The 20,440-nt window shown below is 53.1% G+C and overlaps 1 protein-coding gene across 7 annotated transcripts in view; it reads left to right on the forward strand.

Moving 5' to 3' along the window:
* Positions 1-20,440, forward strand: part of DNMT3A (DNA methyltransferase 3 alpha) — a 110,521-nt gene that overhangs the window by 51,987 nt on the left and 38,094 nt on the right. For 6 of the 7 annotated variants that reach the window (XM_050753613.1, XM_050753614.1, XM_050753618.1 and 3 more), the window contains 3 exons: positions 8,245-8,515; positions 15,644-15,687; positions 16,099-16,245. In XM_050753613.1, coding sequence (XP_050609570.1) covers positions 8,245-8,515; positions 15,644-15,687; positions 16,099-16,245 — 462 coding nt within the window. Of the gene's footprint in view, positions 1-8,244; positions 8,516-14,184; positions 15,122-15,643; positions 15,688-16,098; positions 16,246-20,440 lie in introns of those variants that run through there. The other variant, XM_050753619.1, reaches the window with a different exon arrangement.

The following is a 20,440-nucleotide window of genomic DNA, read 5'->3' on the forward strand; positions in this document are numbered from 1 at the left end:
CACTTCCATAAAATTAACTGGATATGGTGGCACACGCCAGTGGTCCCAGCTCCTTGGGAGGCTGAGATAGGAAAATCGTTGAATTTGAGGCTGCAGGGGGCTATGGTCACACCCCTGCACTCCAGCCTGGGCAGCAGAGTGAGACCTTATCTCGAAAAAAATTTTTTTTTAAATTACTTCCGTAAACATAAAAAATTAGGCATGGTGTCAGGCATCTGTAGTCCCTGGTACTAGTGAAACTGAGGCGGGAAGGTTGCTTAAGCCCAGGAATTCAAGGCCACAGTAAGCCGTGATTGTGCCACCGCACTCCAACCTGAGTGACAAAGCGAGACCCTGTCTCTTAAAAAAAAGAAAAAAATCACCTCCCCCTATTAGGAGTTTCAGACTTTGCCCCACCCTGGGAGGCAAGGCTTTGCCTGGAGTGAAGGAGGGGCAGGAGGTCTGGGTCTCGCCCAGACTTTGGGCAAAGGGGGAAGAGGAGGTGGCGGCAGGGCTGGGGAATTGGTTCCGGCTGGGCAGGCCACAGCAGAGGGCTCCTCCTTGCCTTGCCTCTGGCTTTTGCTTGAGTTGGGCGCTGGTCAGGGGAAGGCCACCAGCCTCTGCCCAGCCTTTCTTGGGCACTGCACTGCCACCTGTGCCTTCTCCGAACCCTGGGGGCGTTTGTGAGCTTGCGCTGTTTTGAGACTCAACCCAGAGTGGGAGTCAGTCTTCAGATGTCTCCCCTATACCTGGGCCGTCCTGGAAGCTTTACTGCTCAGAGGCGTGTGACCCAAGGCAGGCCTCAGAAAAGCGAGCATCGCTCCAGCTCCCCCAGGATCCCTTTGAAAATTACATTTATTAATTTTATAAGCATATGTGTGCCCAGTCCTGTGTGGGATGCTAGAGAGCCGTAGGTGGAGAGGCCCACAAAGTTAAATAAGATCAGCCGGGCCGGGGCTCCCGCCTGTAATCCCAGCACTTTGGGAGGCAGAGGCAGGCGGATCACCTGAGGTCAGGAGTTTGACACCAGCCTGGCCAACATGGAGAAACTCCATCTCTACTAAAAATACAAAAATTAGCCAGGCATGGTGGCAGGCACCTGTAATCCCAGCTACTCGGGAGGCTGAGGCAGGAGAGTCGCTTGAACTCGGGAGGCGGAGCTTGCAGTGAGCTGGAGCGGCAGAGCGAGACTCCGTCCCCCCCCAAAAAAATGTGAAATAATGCAAGGCTCACAGTTAAGGAGGGAGGCCACAGTACACAGATAATTAGATTCGGAGGTATGAGGTGTAAGGAGATTGGGTGAGAAAGCACTTTGTAAACAAACATGGCATGCATTGGAGGGGACAGCAGTGAGGGGTGTGGTGGGTTCACCCCCACCCTTCAGGGCGAGGCTGGGTCAGCAGCTGTCCACACCTGCCAACTACAGGGGGCCGAGGGGTCCAGATCCTTCCACACACAGACTTTTTTTTTTTTTTTTTTTTGAGACGGAGTCTCGCTCTGTCACCCAGGCTGGAGTGCAGTGGCCGGATTTCAGCTCACTGCAAGCTCCGCCTCCCGGGTTCACGCCATTCTCCTGCCTCAGCCTCCGGAGTAGCTGGGACTACAGGCACCCGCCACCTCGCCCGGCTAGTTTTTTGTATTTTTTAGTAGAGACGGGGTTTCACCGGGTTAGCCAGGATGGTCTCAATCTCCTGACCTTGTGATCCACCCGTCTCGGCCTCCCAAAGTGCTGGGATTACAGGCTTGAGCCACCGCGCCCGGCCACACACAGACTTTAAAATGCTCCTTAGAAGACAGAAAGTAGAAGAGTAGTGACTGGGGGAGAGGCGACTGGGAAGTTAGTACTGAATGGAGGCAGAGTTTTTGTTTGGGATTGTGAAAAAGTTCTGGAGATGGATGGGGGTAAAGGCTGTATGAGAGTGTACTTAAAGTACGCTTGAAAAGGGTTAAAATAGGCCGGGCGCGGTGGCTCAAGCCTGTAATCCCAGCACTTTGGGAGGCTGAGATGGGCGGATCACGAGGTCAGGAGATCGAGACTATCCTGGCTAACACGTTGAAACCCGTCTCTACTAAAAAAAATACAAAAAACTAGCCGGGCAACAAAGGGCGCCTGTAGTCCCTGCTACTCGGGAGGCTGAGGCAAGAGAATGGCGTAAACCCGGGAGGCGGAGCTTGCAGTGAGCTGAGATCCGGCCACTGCACTCCAGCCTGGGCGACAAAGCCAGACTCCGTTTCAAAAAAAAAAAAAAAAAAAAAAGAAAAGGGTTAAAATGGTAAATGTCATATATGTTTTATCCCAGTTTTTTAAAAGTTTACAAAAGTGTTTCTAGGCCGGGCACAGTGGCTTACACCTGTAATCCTAGCACTTTGGGAGGGCAAGGTGGGCGGATCACGAGGTCAGAAATTCAAGACCAGTCTGGCCAAGATGGTGAAACCATGTCTCTACTAAAAATACGAAAGTTAGCCAGGCCTGGTGGCAGTGAGCTGAGATAATGCCACTGCACTCCAGCCTGGGTGAAAGAGCGAGACTCTGTCTCAAAAAAAAAAAAAAAAAAAGTGTTTCTTTTTTTTTTTTGATACGGAGTCTCACTCTGTTGCCCAGGCTGGAATGCAGTGGAGAGATCTTGGCTCACTGCAGGCTCTGCCTCCCGGGTTCACACCATTCTCCTGCCTCAGCCTTCCCAGCAGCTGGGACTACAGGCGCCCGCCACCACGCCCAGCTAATTTTTTGTATTTTTAGTAGAGACAGGGTTTCACCATGTTATCCAGGATGGTCTCGATCTGCTGACCTCGTGATCCAACCACCTCAGCCTCCCAAAGTGCTGGGATTACAGGCGTGAGCCACCACGCCTGGCCAAAAAAAGTGTTTCTTAAGCCAGGAATGGTGGCTCATGCCTGTAATCTCAGCATTTTGGGAGGCCGAGACAGGTGAATTACCTGAGGTCAGGAGTTTGAATCCAGCCTAGCCAACATGGTGAAACCCCATCTTTACCAAAAATACTAAAAGTTAGCCAAGTGTGGTAGCGGATACCTGTAATCCCAACTACTTGGGAGGCTGAGGCAGTAGAATTGCTTGAATCCAGGAGGTGGAGGTTGTAGTGAGCCGAGACTGCGCCACTGCACTCCAGCCTGGGCAACAAGAGTGAAACTCCATCTCAAAAAAAAAAAAAAAAAAAGCATTCCTTAGATAAAGGCAGTTTCTGTCCTTGCCCCTACCCTCAGTCTTGGGTTTTTCAAAGACACTATTGCCATTTTGTCTGGACTAAATCTCTGTTGTAGGGGATGTCCTCTGTCTGGTGGGGTGTTTAGCAGCTTCCCTAGCCTCTACTCACTAGATGCCAGCACCTCTCCCCAACCATGTGGTGGCCAAAAATGTCTTCACACACATGCCAAAATGTCCCGGTGGGGAGGTAGCAAAATTGCCCCAGTTGAGAACTACGGCCTTAACCTGCCTCGAAAAGCGGCTCACAGGAGAGGACTGAGGAAAAACCGGAGGCAAGGTGGGGGTTCTGCCCAGAAGGAAAGCAAAGGGTGGCAAACTCTGAGGGACCCCAGGAAGTGGCAGGCAGGATTTGAAGACCCAAAGTGAGGCATACCGGCTGGGAGTAGGTGGACAGTGGGTGATAGGACCGAGCTGTACTGAAATCTAGAATGATACTAGATTCACAACCCTCCTGTGTCCCCCATCTGGCCCCCCACAGGAGGAGAAGTGATGGGTACTTACTGCGGCTTTTCCCATTCGGAAACTGTCACCTGCAGCTGCACCTGCTGGTGGTGCCTTCTAGGATGGTCGGCACCCACAACCCAGCCCTCTCCCAGATAATGGTCAACATGAGTATCTCAGGGGTGTGCTATGTCTCCTTTCAAGATGACTGTCAAAATAAAAGCAAACAAAAGCAGATTGTTTAACAGACATGGCAGCAAAGCTGAAACTCCCTGTAGCTTGCGTGCAGGAGGTTCTCAGTTTTAGCCTCGTCTTTGCCATTCACGAATCAATTAGTGAATATTGGCTGAGCACCTGTGAGGTGCCCCACTCCGTGCTAAGTCCAGCCGGATCAAGCAAAGTCTCTGCCCTCCAGAGGTCAACAAGGTGTGGAGACAGGGGAAAGGAGGGGAGGAGAGTGGCTGGGAGGAGGGCATGGAGTTGGGGGCAGAAGAGGCCAGGCCTGGCTGGGGTACCCCTCCCTTCTGGGCTTCCAGGCTGAGGTTTCTGCCCTTCTCACCAGGGATGGCTCCTTCAGTGAGCGCCCAGCTCTTCCCCAGAGACTTGGACAGTTGCTTCAGGCCATTTGACTGGGACCTTGTTCCTTCCTCTGGATGGTTTTGTCCTGCTGGTTACCCTGAGCCCCAGAGAGCCCCAGTGAGGGGCCACACTTAGCTTGAGGGAGTTCTTGATGGGTAGGATGAGTTAAGGGTTGAGCGTGGCAGAAGTCATGGGCCCCTGCTAACCCCAGAACTTTGGCTGAATCGGCTCATCCAGAACCTGAGCGAGCAGATGAGCGGGAGGGGATGGTTGGGCAGAGGACGGTGTGGACCAGATGCGGGAGTGGGGATTTCAGCTGGTGAGCTAACCTGGGGCTGGAAATGAGCACCATGCCCTGCTCCCCCATCATCTGCCCAGCGTGCCCGACTCCCACCTGGCTTTGAGGGCATCTCTAGGAGAATGGCGCCTCTGGTGCTGTTGCAGACTGGGGAGAGGTGCTGGCATCTAGTGAGTAGAGGCCAGGGCAGGGCTTACTAGTGTGCATGAATGACTGGGTTGGTCGGAAGCCTGGGGCTGTGTTGGGCCTCAGAGTCGGCCCTCATGGGTCTCTATGCTACGGAGTCAGCAGTCAACAGGAAGTGAGTCCCAGCATAAGAGGAGGCCGTGTGGTCCCAGGCAGGAAGTGAGTGACAGTGGAGTTGCCTCCAGCAGCTTTGCGGGGCTCAGAACCTGCCCCAATCTGAGGTGTCTGCAGGGCAGCAAATGATGAGAAGAAAGGAAGATGCAGCCATGCAAAAGTCTGTCTCTGACCTAAGCTTCTTAGCTCAAGTTGGCCAGACAGGACCCCATGCACACCTCCGTGGTAGTGCCATGCTGGGGGCTTTGGGGTACCTGGCACAGCTGGACCCTGGAAGGTGGCTGTCAGTGCAGGGGTACACTCCACTCTTCAGGCTGCTGGGGCTCATGACTGAGCCTTGAAGGGTGACAGACAGGGTTTACACCAGGGAGGACCATTCTAGGCTGGAAATGCCCTCTTTGCTTAAGCAGGGTGGGAGGAGAGGTGTTCTGAGTTCTGAGGAGGGTCCTGACACACAGGATGGAGGCAGGGGCGATAGGCAGGGGTCCACTTTCCTTCCTGGATTTGACCTTCCCAACTCTGCTGGCATCAGCCCAAGCCCCCAGGCACAGCAGAGGACTTCTCGCTTTCACCAGTCACCTCCTCTTCCTCTCTTTGCAGCCCTCTGCCTCCAACTGCTGAGGAGTACACACATGCAGCTTTCTGTGGGCGCTTCCCTCCTGGAAGCAGGCCTGCCCAGCCGCCCTGCACAGCAGGAAAGGAGCTTGGCAGGCCCTGCAGTTCCTTCTGCTCCCTCTCCAGCTGCTCCCTGTGCCCGGGTCCCCGTCCAGGGAGGAAAGCATACCTGAGAAGACTCTGGTTTTGTTTTTGTTTTTGTTTTCCCAAGGCCGTTGTCCCTAATTGCCACCTCTGGGGTTCCTCACCAAATAACAGTGGGTTCAGAGTTCAAGTCTTAGACCGTTAGAACAAAAGCAGCCTTGGAAATAGGGCTTTGCAGGGGAGGGGCTGGAGACCCAGTGCTCTCTCAGGCTGTGCACTTGAGTGGTGGGAAACTCTAGAGGGAATTTGGCAGTATCTCTGCACACTTAGCTGGACAGGCCCTTTCACCCGGCCAGACCACTTCTGGAACTCCGTCCCATGGAAACACGCAGCTGTACAGAGCTGTCAGTGCAAGGGTATTCACTGCAGCGAAAAGCAAATCAGCCCAAATGCCCACCATCAGGGAACGGCATGCATACATTTTGGAGCATCCAGATCCATCTGCACTGGGATGGAGGGATGCCCACTCTGCTTGTTAAGTGAAAAAGCAAGTTGCAGAACATTACGACTAGTATGATACCCTTTTGGAAAAAAACATTTCTGGATCGGAGTGTGTATATGAATACATATGTATAAACATGTAACTTACACATGATTGTCAATGCATAGGAAAAAGTCTGGAAAGGATGCTCACTGAACTGTTAATAATGGGTACCTCCAGGGAGAGATTTTGGGGGTAGGGAGCTGAAATAGGAGCTTTAACCTTTTAGCATTATTCATTTTTTTGTATAGTTTGATTTTCTTTTTTTTTGAGATGGAGTCTCGCTCTGTGGCCCAGTGCAGTGGCGCAATCTCAGCTCACTGCAACCTCTACTTCCCGGGTTGAAGTGATTCTCCTGCCTCAGCCTCCCAAATAGCTGGGATTACAGGCATGCGCCACCACGCCCAGCTAATGTTTAGTAGAGACAGGGTTTTGCCATGTTAGCCAGGCTGGTCTCAAACTCCTGACGTCAGGTGATCCTCCTGCCTCAGCCTCCCGAAGTGCTAGGATTATAGGCATGAGCCACTACGCCCGGCTATAGTTTGATTTTTTTATGATATATGTGTCTGACTTTTATAAGTAGAAAAAAAAAAAGACAAAAAAGACAAAACTTCCATTGGTCTAGACCAGTCATCTCTGGTCTAGACATCTGACAGGTGGGGAAACCGAGGTGCTGAGTGCCTTATCTGAGGTTTGCTGAGCTGATGCTGTCCCTGCCTTTCTACTGGGTAGGTGTTCTGCATAAGGAGCCGAGCCAGCGCGGCAGAGTTGCTGAGTGCAGCCTGGTGCCCGTGGGTGTGGCAGAGTGTCGAGCCGTGGGGACCCCTGCCTGTTCCTGTCCCATGCTGGACACCTCCATTCTTCTTGAGGTGTCCTGGCCCACTTGCCTCTGGATGGCTGAGGACTGAATATATACACACAGCAGGGCACACAGCAGGCACCCGGCTCTCCTGCTCTTGCTTTGTCCTTGCAAAGCCTGTGACCTGGAGCAAATCACAAAATTTCAGAGAACCTCAGGTTCCTCACCTGCTTCCCAGGGAGGCTGAGAAACTCTGAGGAGGTAATAAGTGAGGAGCTTTGTCCACTGTGCAGTGATACGCACAGACAGCCACGATTATTCTTTATTTGATTTTTATTACCTGGAACCTTAGTGAGTTCAGTTCTTAGACTCTAGGGGATAAAGAAATGATTTCCCTTGAAGGGAATGAGAGACCCCAGTGCTCAGGAAGGGTTGTTGCAGAGCCTGAAAACTGTTTGCCAGAGCCTTTGCTCTTCTGGGTCTGAGTGCCTGAAAGAATCTGGGGCGGCCCAGGCCAAGGGAGAAGGCTGTGCTAGGCTATGAGCGCACAGAACGCTTTTCTAGGGGGCCTCCTTCGACTCTCATGCCTCAAGAGATCAAGAGGAAAGCTGGGAGAGCACTGACCACAGAAGGCAGACCAGATCGAGTCCCAGACTTGATCTGGTGGCACTGCAACCTTCTGGAGGAGGGGCTTCTTATTGGATTATAGGTGGCACAAGGAGCCTTTTTTTTTTTTTTTTGAGACGGAGTTTTGTTCTTGTTGCCCGGGCTGGAGAGCAATGGCACGATCTCTGCTCACCGCAACCTCTGCCTCCCAGGTTCAAGCGGTTCTCTTGCTTCCTGAGTACCTGGGATTACAGGCGCCCACCACCATCCCCGACTAACTTTGTATTTTTAGTAGAGATGGGGTTTCTCCACGTTGATCAGGCTGGTCTTAAACTCCTGACCTCAGGTGATCCACCCACCTCGGCCTCCCAAAGTGCTAGGATTACAGGTGTGAGCCACCACGCCTGGCCAGAGCATTTCTTTTTGAACAGGGGCTGCAGAGATGGTTTGGACATCCTATGTAACCTCAGTGAGTGGTGGTGGGGTGGGGGTACAGATCCCTTGAGAAGTACAACCAGGCTGCCAAACCTGCTTGGATTCTTTTCCTGTTTCTTAAGCTGGAGTCCACAGACCCATGATTTCAAGGGGTCAAGCCCATGAATCCTTTGGTATTGAAAGCAAAATTGTGAATGTATCTGCTTGCTTGAAGATGTATATGAACACAATTTCTGGACAGAAAGTGCATAACCTTCTCTAGAATTTCAGAGTGGTCAATAATCCGAAACAGGCTAAGCCTACTGATCTAACCCTCCTTTTGGATATCTTTCTTGTATTTGCAGGTGGAAAGCAGTGACACGCCAAAGGACCCTGCGGTGACCTCCAAGTCCCCATCCATGGCCCAGGACTCAGGCTCCTCAGAGCTGTTACCCAACGGGGACTTGGAGAAGCGGAGTGAGCCCCAGCCAGAGGAGGGGAGCCCTGCTGGGGGGCAGAAGGGCGGGGCCCCAGCAGAGGGAGAGGGTGCAGCTGAGACCCCGCCTGAAGCCTCAAGAGCAGTGGAAAATGGCTGCTGCACCCCCAAGGAGGGCCGAGGAGCACCTGCAGAAGCGGGTGAGTCCTCAGCACCAGGGGCAGCCTCTTCTGGGCCCACCAACATACCCTGAGAGTCAGGGACTTGGGTCTCCAGCAGGTCCCAGGAAGGATGGGCTGGGTCGTGGCTAAAGGTCTGCTTGCCAAGGCTATGGCCTGGAGGCTACTGGCTGGATGCAGTCTGCACATATGTTTTATTTGGCCCATAGAGTGTTTTAAACATTTAAAAAATTAGTTGCCAGTATTTAAAAATCAAAAAATTTCACATAAAAATCTGGAGTTTTGGCTTCTCATGAAAAAAAAAAAAAAGCTAGATCTGGCAACAGTGGGCTTTCGTAACGCCAGCGATTGCTAGACTGGGATAATGGCTGTCCCTCCATCGCCTTCTGTGGCTGGTTGTGGGCCTTAGTTTTCTGCAGCTCTGCCTGGCCTGCTCACTCTCCCACGTGCCCTGCAGCTCCTGGGGATTGCTGTATTTGTAGTCCATGGCCTGGGTACTCAAGGGCAGCAGACACCCTGTTTGCCTCCCTGAGTGCAGAGGTCCTAAGCCCACCCTAGTTGGGCTGACTTGACTGGAAATTTGGTTGTGACAGTGGCATGGGGAGGGGGCTGGGTGAGGGTATTCTGTGTAGTGCCCAGTCCAGGCCTCTTCATCTGGGGACTTTTTGGCCTAACCCTGGAAGCCTGGAAAGTTGCCCACTTTTCTCTTTCAGGTTAAGCCAGCAATTTCAGGGCCAACCGAGCTGTAAACATGTTAGTAATGAGGACAACTAGCATTTGTACAGGGCTTCACAGTTTACAAAGCGCTTTCTCATACATTATCACATTTGATCCTCCCAGGGCCCTGCCAGGTTGTTTTGCATATGTGCATTTTAATTTCAAAAAGTCTTCCTTCCAAGCGTGTATGATGGAATGAGTAAATTGATTAATTGGCGTAACTTATTTTGCATGGATCCAACCTAATGTTCATGCAGGATAGAGAACCAGAATACAAATTTTCAAACTTATTAAGAAGCTTTTATTCATTTATTATTCAAAAAAGATGTATGATGCTCCCACTAGGTGCAGAACACTACAGAGGGAATCTGTATTAGTTGTTTTATTTACTCCTCTAACAATCTTATTCAAGAGATATGATTATCCTCATTTTCAGGAGAAAAATATTGAGGCTTAAAGCGATGATGTGACTTGCTCATGGAGCCCCAACCTTAAGTGGCAGATCCAGGGCTCATTCAGTCCTGGTCTTGTGCCTTTCTACTATTTTCCACTGTCCTGGAATGGGGCTTGGTGCAGAGACGGGTCCTGGACTGTCTGATGCTTCCTGGGAGTGGGAAGGGCCTGAGAGGAATGAGACAGCTGAGGAAAGGGAGAAGACACCATTCTTCCCATTAACAATGCCAGGTGTGTGAGAGAACCCATCAGCCCTGCCCTCCCAAATGTGGTGTTCCTCATGGGCTGACTGCAGTTGACTTCGCTTCCCAGGACCCCACGATGACTCCTGCCAAGCTGCTACCCAGGGTCATGGCATTCCTTCCTGCCCTGCAGCATGGAGCCATAGCCCCAAAGCTGTTCTCTGGTCTTGAGGGTTTGTTTTCACTTTGGGATTTCCCTGCTTCCATTTCTAGTTGTTCTCAAGGGCTCCTGCATCGCTCAGTCAACAGGTGTTTCTTAAAACACCCATTCAGGGTGTGCTAGGATCCATACCAGGGACTAGGGAAACTGTTATGAACAAAAACCTGGTTCTTGCCCTCAAGGACCTCACAGTCAGCTGGAGAGACAGACATTAATGAGAAATCCACGCTTAAAAAGATGGGATTACACATGGAGATAAGCACTCTAAGGGAAGTGAAACATGTCCAGGGGAACTACAATGAAGAACCTGAGTTGGCCTGGGCTGTCCAGCCTGAGCTGAAGGGCGAGGGAGTCCATTGGGTGAGGGGTAGAGGAAGAGAGTGAGAACAGGGAAGAAGGCTCCCAGGTGGGAGGGAGCAGGGCGCCCAGCAGACTGACAGATGTCACAAGGCTAGAGTGTAGAGAGCAAAGGAGAAGGGTGTGGAAAGTGCTGGGGCAGACAGGCCAGGCCTTCAAGGTGGCTGCTGGGGCTGGGGGCGGGGGTGGGGTGCGGAGGTGGGGGTGGGGGTGGGGCGGACAGTGTGTATGTGTGATGTAATCAGCTTTGCAATTTGAAAAGCTCACTATGTCATCTGGATCCTGGGATGGAATGGAGGAGCTGGGAAGCAGGATGGCAGCGGAGATGAAGGGAGGGGACAAATGCCAGGGACATGAGAGGTGAGGGAGAGATGCTGTCAAGGATGATTCCTGGGTCTGGGACTTTCAGACAGGTGGATCTTCCTTAGAATCTTAGTGCTGAGTATGGTAGGCAAAAACTCTTTAAGTCTCCTTGACCTCCAAAATTTGGCCTTGAGGCTGGGCGCAGTGGCTCATGCTGGTAATCCTAGCACTTTGGGAGGCCCAGGCGGGCAGATGACTTGAGGTCAGGAGTTTGAGACCAGCCAGGCCAACACAGTGAAACCTTGTCTCTACTAAAAATACAAAAAAAAATTAGCCGAGCTTGGTGGCGCATGCCTGTAGTCCCAGCTACTCAGAAGTCCGAGACAGGAGAATCACTTAAACCCAGGAGGCGGACGTTGCAGTAAGCCAAGATTGCACCACTGCACTCCAGCCTGGGCAATAGAGTGAGACTCCATTTCAAAAAAAAAACCAAAAATACCAAACTTTGGCCTTGGTGCACTTGGTGTGGCCCCAGCTATCCAGGAAGCATAGATTCTGGCAGGGATGAGAGCTAGTAGGATCCCTGAAGGCCACTGTGCACTGCCTGGAAGCTGAAATTGGTGAGATGTTACCTAGTGGGGTGGGCAGTGGCCTAGGCTTTGCCAGTGTGCAACGGGCAATGCCTTAATCAGGCTGTAGAGGCTCGGTCACGGTTCCAGCAGTCAGCTGACATAGAACACATGCTCAGCTGGTTGATTCAGATGAGGAAGGATACTAAGGCCCCGGAGAGGATGTGGCTCGGCCGTGGTCTCCTTTCAGTTCCCGTTATTCCAGGTCTCTTTTCAGGGGACGCTCTCCTGGAACCCCTTTCATGAGCTCCTGTACAGCAGCAACAGGCTTTTTTTTTTTTTTTTTTTTTTTTTTTTTGAGACGGAGTCTTGCTCTGTAGCCCAGGCTGGAGTGCAGTGGCCGGATCTCAGCTCACTGCAAGCTCCGCCTCCCGGGTTCACGCCATTCTCTGGCCTCAGCCTCCCGAGTAGCTGGGACTACAGGCGCTGCCACCTCGCCCGGCTATTTTTTGTATTTCTTAGTAGAGACGGGGTTTCACCGTGTTAGCCAGGATGGTCTCGATCTCCTGACCTCGTGATCCGCCCATCTCAGCCTCCCAAAGTGCTGGGATTACAGGCTTGAGCCACCGCGCCCGGCCAGCAACAGGCTTTTTAAGGCAGCGTTTCTTATAGCCTGAGCATGTGCTGAAAGTACAGCCAGGAGAAAGAATCAGGAAGAGGGGAGATGTTGAGATGAGTGATAGGGACAGGAGCCAACATCCGACAGGCCCATGCTTGTCTCGGGTCTGCTCCTGCCCCCGCCAGCATTAAAGCCATAATGATGATGGTGGCAGTGGCAATGTGGCTTTCCCTTACTGAGTATTGACTGTATTGGGCATTCTCTCTCCTTGCTGCTCACGGTGGTCCACAGACCAGCAGCGTTGGCAGCACCCAGGGATTTAGAAGTGCAGAATTGCAGGCTCTGCTGAAGACCTGCTGGATCAGAATCTGCATTTTAAAGAGGCCCTCATGCTTCCCATGCATATGAAAGTTTCAGAAGCTCTGCTGTGTATTATGCCCCATGTGTGATCATGGGAGGAAGACTTTTTTTTTTTTTTTTTGAGACAGAGTCTCATTCACTCTGTCACCCAAGCTGGAGTGCAGTGGCACGATCTTGGCTTACTGCAACCTCCCCCTCCCAGGTTCAAGTGATTCTCCTGCCTCAGCCTCCCAAGTAGCTGGGATTACAGGCGCCCGCCACCTTGCCCTGCTAATTTTTGTAATTTTAGTAGAGACAGGGTTTCGCCATGTTGGCCAGGCTGGTCTCAGACTCCTGATCTTATAGGTGATCCGCCCACCTCGGCCTTCCAAAGTGCTGGGATTACAGGTATGAGCCACTGCACCCAGCCTGGAAGACTCTTATCATCCCTATTTTTCAGATGGGGAGACTGAAGCTTCAGAAAGGTTAAATTACTTACCCAAGATTATACAACTGGTAAGAGACTGGATTAGGGTCAGCACAAAGCCCCTCTCTGCTCAGACTGAGCACAGGGCCCCTTTTCAGGCCAGTGACTGCCCTCTGAGGTAAACCTGGCTACAGCCTGGTCATGGAGATTTGCGTTCATTTTAAAGAGAACTTGGGTGTCCTCTGGCTGAGTATAGCTCAGACTAAGAGGCAAGTGTTAGAAGCACCCTGGCCTCCCCTGCCCCCAGGTCCTGAGATGCACTAGGGTTATGTTCGGCTTGCCAGGGCCACACTGGAAGGACACAGCCACCTGGCCCTGGTGGTGACCCTGGGCCTGGGCCAGGAGCAGTTGGGCTGCATAGGCCGTACTGAGAGAGCAGCTGACCCTCCCTGACTCACGACAAGTGCCGCATTCCGAGGCGGCTGGGCCAGGCTGGAAAGCGTGTGTGTGTGTGTGTGTGTGTGTGTGTGTGTGTGTGATCACTCAAGTGGGCATGCGCAGAGTCGTCAGGGAGAAAATTCCAGAAAGAAGCCAATTGGAAACTGCATAAGGAAAAATCGTTCTGTTTTGGGGACCCTGGGGGCTGGGAAATTAGGAAGGGGTCACATCGAGAAATAACAGTAGTGGTGCAGCGGAGAGGGAGCTGGCCGGGGCATCCGGACCCCTGAAAGCTCATCTCAGCTCTGGCCTTAAGTCACTCCACCCGCCAGGTCTCAGCTTTCTGCAAAATTTAAGTGCTGAACAAGTACTCGGGAAAGCCTTTCAACCCTGATTTTCTAATATTCTAATGAATAAATATCTGTAAAAGTAATTAAATGCCATGGTGGGTCCCAGGTAGGAAACCTTAGAGGTTCTAAAGCAGGCTGGGGAGAGAATGCAGTCGGGAACCCCATGTCCAGGTCCCGGAGCCAGCCCGGGGGTCCTCCACTCCCCGCCCCAGCCGCAGGGCTGACACAGCGGTTCCCAGCGCCACCGCGAGCCCCGGAGCCCCGCAGCCCCGCCGGGTCAGTGTCAGCCTAGACCGCCAGGCCGCCCCCTCCCCGGCCGCCACCTGATCGCGGGCAGGCGCCCCCTGCTGGGAGCCCGGAGCCTCGCCGGGCAGAGCGACCAGGTCTGGGAGGAGGGGGAAGCCCTGGCCTGGGAGCCGGGAGGCCCGGGACAGACTGGAGGGGGCCCTACGAGAAAGGTGGGGAGCTGGCTGTCGTGGGAGAGAGGACAGAAAGGAAACAGGGAGGCAGAGCCAGACAAGACAGTTGAGACAGCCCTTAAAAGGCCGGTCACGAACAAAGCGCTGGCGAGTGCGCGCCCGCCCACGCGCACAGGTGCCCGCGACAGACGCCCCGTCCCCGCCCACGAGGCCCCCGCGGGATGAGCCCGGCGCCAGGCCCGCACCCACGGCGGCGCTCCTGCCTCCCTCCCCCGGTGCTCCCGGGCCTAGCTAGCGGGAGTCGCTGTCACCCGGGACAGAACCACTGAGGACAGCGCTGTCTTGGGCGCCCGGGGGCAGCCCAAACCCAGCCCAGGACCCCCCTGTCACGAGGGAAGGGAGTGGCCTCCCGGGCTGAGGACCCGCGGCGTGAACACTGTGGCTGGCTTCCGCTTCACAGCCAGGAGATGAAGTCGGGGCTGTTTTTTCCGTTTCAAGCTCTTTGTCTCCCCCCACCCCAAGCTACCATAAGCCAGCCTTAGTGACCTTCCTGCAGTGGGTCCAGGCCCGATACGCTCTCGGCTCCCGACAAAGACGCTCAGGGGCCCAGGTGGAAGGAGGGCTCACTTCCCCACCTCCAGCAAGAAGCTAGGGGAGGTAGAATCAGTCAGCCCAGCAGCCTGCAGGGCGCTGAGCCTGGAAGGGGTGCCTGGAAAGGGTGGTGAGGACCTGGTGGGGAGTACAGGGGGCTGCTTGGGAGGAACGCAGCTCCCCTTATGCTGGGGGCCTGGAGAAGCACCGCGAGAGGGCAGGGTCTCAATAGGGAAGCTGAGACTTCCCTGCCAGGACCTGGAATCAGGGCCACAATACCACACTAACATGTATTGAACACCTACAGTATGCCAGGCCCCATGCTAGGCACTTAATGCTCATCATAACCTAATGATTTTAGAACATTTATCTATCTTGATTCAGTGGGAAAACAGGCCAGGAGAGGTCACAGAGGTCACACTGGAATCCAAACTCAAGTCTTCTAGATTAAAGGCTGAGCTCCGGGGCCTGAGCATGGGGTAGGGAGTGGAGGGACAGAGAATGAGATTAGTAATAGAATCATAATATTTGGACCTGCAGGCGGACCTTGGAAATCGCATCCAGCATCCTTATTTTCCAGATGAGGAAACTGAGTCTCGTAGAGAGGAAGTTGCTTCACCGGGGTCTTGTTCCAGTTGGCCCGGTACCCACCGCCCCCCAGTACATGCCCTTATGCCCAGAAGGCCTCTTTGCAAACACTCCCTTGCAGGGCCAGGGAGGCCGCTCAGGCTGGCCCTCTGGCCCAGGCCTTCCTGCACCCCCTCCACTTTCCACACCCCCTCTGCCATCCTGCTCCTCCTCTGGGGAAGGAGGTCTCTTGACTGGGAGCAGCAGAACGGGGGTATTTTCAGTCCCCTTCTGTGTACCTGAGACAGAGTCAACAGGCCAGAAACCCAGCTCTGACTTTCCTCGTGTTCCCTCTTGCCTGGGCCTCAAGGCCTGCCCCTGCCCGAGTTCTTTCTCTGCCCTAGGCCCTGCTGGGTCCTCAGGGTCAGCACTGTGCCTGGCATGTGGTGGGCCATCATATTTAACTCATGAACAGCTAAACGGCCAGAGGACCCCCATCCCCTGTGGCAGGGACCCCAGGCACAAGGTGGGGCCTATGAGCCACGCTAGTAATTCTGCCGACCAACGAACTGGTCCCTTTGTTCTTCCCTCTCCACAGGCAAAGAACAGAAGGAGACCAACATCGAATCCATGAAAATGGAGGCAAGTGTTCCACCCCCAGGGGCTCTGTGGATCCTAATTCTAGAAGAAGGACACGGGTGGCGAGGGTGTGTGAGGGGGTGGAGGGTGGGCCCCTCCTCCTCCTTTACACATCCCTCTGTGGGAAGGAGAGGAAGTGGGTGTGGAGGTTGGAAGTCCCCCAACAAGGCAGCCGGCTCATCCCCCTCCAGAGGCCAGGCACCTCCCTTTGTGGCCTGTGGCTGTGTCCATGTGCCCCCTACCCCCACCACACATGTCCCTCGCTCCTCAAGCCCACACAGGGTCTGCCCAGCACTCCCAGGGGTGCCCTCTCTGGCCAGGAGCCAGTGTCCACATTGTGTTTGAGGTGAGTGCCTCCTCGGTGGGTCTGTCCGTTCCCACCCTAATGCCCTAATATCTGTCTCTCTGTCCTAGGGCTCCCGGGGCCGGCTGCGGGGTGGCTTGGGCTGGGAGTCCAGTCTCCGACAGCGGCCCATGCCGAGGCACACCTTCCAGGCGGGGGACCCCTACTACATCAGCAAGCGCAAGCGGGACGAGTGGCTGGCACGCTGGAAAAGGGAGGTGAGGCGCCTTCTGGCCTGGGCCCCAGCCTTTCCTGCAGAACTGGAAAACCAGAAGTGATGGGCCTCAGTTTCCCCTTCAGGCTAACCCTTAGAACTTACTGGGAACCACTTAATCTCTAGGCAGTGATGACTGGTTCATCTGCTCCTTCAGCAGATGCTTACTGGACACTTGCTGTATACCTGGCTGTGTACTAGGCCCTGGGCATATATGGTTCCTGCCCTCATGGAGTTGACATTCTGATGGGGGAGACAGGCAGAACATAAAGAAACAAGGGGCTGAAATAGAAGATAGCAGAGGCCTGCTTTAGTTGGGGTGGTCAAGAAAGGCTTCTTGGAGGAGGAGGCATTTCAGTTAAGATCTGAAGGAACTGAAGAGCCGGCTCTGTGGGGGGTGGGGTGGGGGAGAGTGTTCCAGGCAGAGGAAACAGCATCAGCAAGGCCTTGGCTTGACTTGTTTGGCAAACTGTGTGCCAGGGTGAAATGGCAAAGGAGAAAGAGCCAGATGCAGCCGGAGAGGCAGACGGGGCTCCACACATCAGGGCTCTGCAGGGTCTGCCCAAAAGCTGGCTTACTTCTGACAATACTGAGCAGCCATAGAAGGTTTCTGTGTACAGGAAGGATTTGATGTGGATTTGAGAGGCAGCAATGGAGACAGAGGAGAGCTTTGGGGTGTATTTTGGAGCTAGAATCGTTAGGGCTTGACTGGAGGGGAGGGGAACTGGTGGACTCAAGGAGGACTCCCGGGGGTCTGGCCTGAACACCTGGTAATGGTTGTGCTATTTGCTCAGATGGGAAGACCCAGGGAAGGATGAGGTTTGGGATAGGTGGGAATCGAGGGCTTCGTGTGAGACGCCAGGTGCCTGGAGTCTGGGCCGTAGGGAAGTACGGGTGACAGAGGTGGGAGTTGAGAGCAGAACCCTGGCATTTAAATCCATGGGAACTTAAGGGCTCAGCAAGGAGAGAGGGAGGAGAGACAAAGTCTCAGAATCGTGTCCATGAAAACCCTGACATTTGTGGGCCACATGGAGAGGAGGAGTGGCAGGCAGCGGGGACCGAGGGAGAAGACAGGACAGAGCGATATCTGGGGAAGCAAGGGGTTTTCCTGGAGGGTGGCTGCCCAGCCCTAGGGAAAGCTGAGTTCATTGAGACATGCCCATGGCATTGGACAACCTGGAAGGAGCTGGTGACTTTTCAGAGAAGCTTCTTAGGGGTCGGGGAGGTGGGAACAGCCCATGGAGGGCTTCAGCCATGCAGAGAGGTGAGAAAATGGAGGCTGAAAGACTGAGGAGGAAAATCAACTCGCCACGCACAATTTTTGAGCTGTCTTGTATGTTTGATTAGTAGAGAACGGGGTACAAAGAGAAGTGGGTGGTGACCTAGCTGCACAGGAAAAGAGAGGAAACTGCCACCACGTGGGGCACTTCACATGAACTCAGCTCTCATTTCGTCTTTACCCCAGGCCTCCAGGGGAAGGCGGCCCTGTTCATCTGTTTGCCTTTGTGTGAGAGCTTTCTCTAGAGAAAGTGCAGAACAGAGGCCAGGCGCGGTGGCTCACGCCTGTAATCTCAGCACTTTGGGAAGCTGAAAGGAGGTCAGGAGTTCGAGACCAGCCTGGCTAGCTTGGTGAAACCCCGTCTCTACCAAAAATACAAAAAATTAGCCAGGCGTGGTGGCTCACGCCTGTAATCCCAGCACTTTGGGAGGCTGAGGCAGGTGGATCACCTAAGATCAGGAGTTCAAGACCAGCCTGGCCAACATGGCAGAACCCCATCTCTACTAAAAATACAAAAAATTAGCCGGGTATGGTGGCAGGCGCCTGTAATCCCAGCTACTCGGGAGGCTGAGGCAGGAGAATCACTTGAACCTGGGAGGCAGAGATTGCAGTGAGCAGAGATCACACCATGCCCTCTAGCCTGGATAACAAGAGCGAAACTCTGTCTTAAAAAAAAAAAAAATAGCAGGCCGGGCGCGAAACTCAAGCCTGTCCCAGCACTTTGGGAGGCCGAGACGGGCGGATCAAGGTCAAAAACCAAACACGGTACTAAAAAATACAAAAAAACTAGGCCGGGCCAGGCGGCGGGGCCTGTAGTCCCAGCTACTCGGGAGGCTGAGGCTGGAGAATGGCGTGAACCCGGGAGGCGGAGCTTGCTCGTGAGCTGAGAGGCAGCCTGGGTGACAGAGCGAGATCCGTCTCTTGAAAAACAAAAAATACCAGCCAGGTGGTGTGTTGTAGTCCCAGTGAGGCAGGAGAATTGCTTGAACCCAGCAGGTGGAGGTTGCAGTGAGGCGAGATCGCACCACTACACTCCAGCCCGGGCGACAGAGCGAGACTCCATCTCCAAAAAAAAAAAAAAAAAAAAAAAGGGAAAAAGTGCAGAACAGGGTGGGGGTTCTAGCTGCTTGATTGTTTTCATTTCCTCTGGGATCCAGGAAGGCAGAAACTACTTTCCCGGAAGAGCCCGGAGAAAGGGTAGCCTGTCTGAGGTCTGGGAGGAGAGGCACTTACACCTGTGCGTGGAATGTTGTGTTTGGGGTGGAAATTCAGGAACTGAGGCTGTTCTCTCTCAGTCAGTCGCTGCACTCCTGGGTGTCCTGCAACCCGGAAACAGGGACTTTGCTTTTTTAGCTCTTGGTTCTTTGAGCGAAGTGTTTCTGTTGTCATTTAGCTCTGGGGCAAGAAGCTTAGACATTATGACTTTTAGGACCTGGAAGAACTTTCAGAAATTCCGTGATTCTCAAACTATGCTCCCTTGAAGAAGCAGTATGGAGGCCTGCCCTCAGTTACAGTGAACTCCCAGAAAAAATTAGATCATAGATACATTTTCTCAATTTTAGGTCTCTACTAAAATTTAAAAAGACTTTTTTGGGCTGGGCACAGTGGCTCACACCTGTAACCCCAACACTTCAGGAGGCCGAGATGGGTGGATCATCTGAGGTCAGGAGTTTGAGACCAGCCTGGCCAACATGTTGAAACCCCGTCTCTACTACAAATACAAAAATTTGCTGGGTGTAGTGGTGGGCACCTGTAATCCCAGCTACTTGGGAAGCTGAAGCAGGAGAATCACTGGAACTCAGGAGGCGGAGGTTGCAATGAGCCGAGATTGTGCCACTGCACTCCAACCTGGGTGACAGAACGAGACTCTGTCTCAAAAAACAAAACGGCCGGGCGCGGTGGCTCAAGCCTGTAATCCCAGCACTTTGGGAGGCCGAGACGGGCGGATCACGAGGTCAGGAGATCGAGACCATCCTGGCGAACACGGTGAAACCCCGTCTCTATTAAAAAAATACAAAAAACTAGCTGGGCGAGGTGGCGGGCGCCTGTAGTCCCAGCTACTCAGGAGGCTGAGGCAGGAGAATGGCGTAAACCCGGGAGGCGGAGCTTGCAGTGAGCTGAGATCCGGCCACTGCACTCCAGCCTGGGCGACAGAGCGAGACTCTGTCTCAAAAAAAAAAAAAATAAATAAACAAAACGGACTTTGTAAAACTCATGAACATCTTCGAACATATGCAGAAGCAGAGAGTAGTGTAACGACCTCCCATTGCCATCAGCTGGCTCCAGCAATTCTCAAAAGATTTTCTAGTAAGTCTTCAACCCTTGGCATTTGCATCCCCACTCCCAACCAATGAAGGTAACAGTAGGCATTACCAGAAAAACCAGAATGTTGATTTAATTTAAAAGACTTTAGTACATGTGACTTGCGATGTGGAGATCTCCAAACAAAATATATTTTCTTCTAATATAACATTATTCCTTATTCATATGCTATAATTAAAGAATTCCACGAGTTCTAGTACAAGTTTTAGAACTACTGATCTCATTTTCAGACTAGGTGACTTGGGGTGACCGAGTTTGATAACTGGCCACAAGCTCACAATGAAGAATTGGGAACAGGACTAGAATGGAATTAGAATTTAGGTTTCCTGTTCTGATGTGGGGCCCAGTCCCTGACTGTCACACAGTCTTCTCCTGGGCTCTGCCTGGGGTTAGGGAAGGGCTAGATGCAGGTATCAAGAAGATTGGGAAAACACAGGTAGCTTTCAAGATTCCCAAGTCCCCCTCAGACTCAAGAGTAGCAGCTGTTGCTATCAGGCCTGTTTTCTTTGTTTGTTTGTTTGTTTTCGAGATGGAGTTTCGCTCTTGTTGCCCAGGCTGGAATGCAATGGCTAGATCTCGGCTCACTGCAGCCTCTCCC

The sequence above is a fragment of the Macaca thibetana genome, chromosome 13, assembly GCF_024542745.1.
Source record: "Macaca thibetana thibetana isolate TM-01 chromosome 13, ASM2454274v1, whole genome shotgun sequence".
NCBI classification, from domain to species: domain Eukaryota; kingdom Metazoa; phylum Chordata; class Mammalia; order Primates; family Cercopithecidae; genus Macaca; species Macaca thibetana.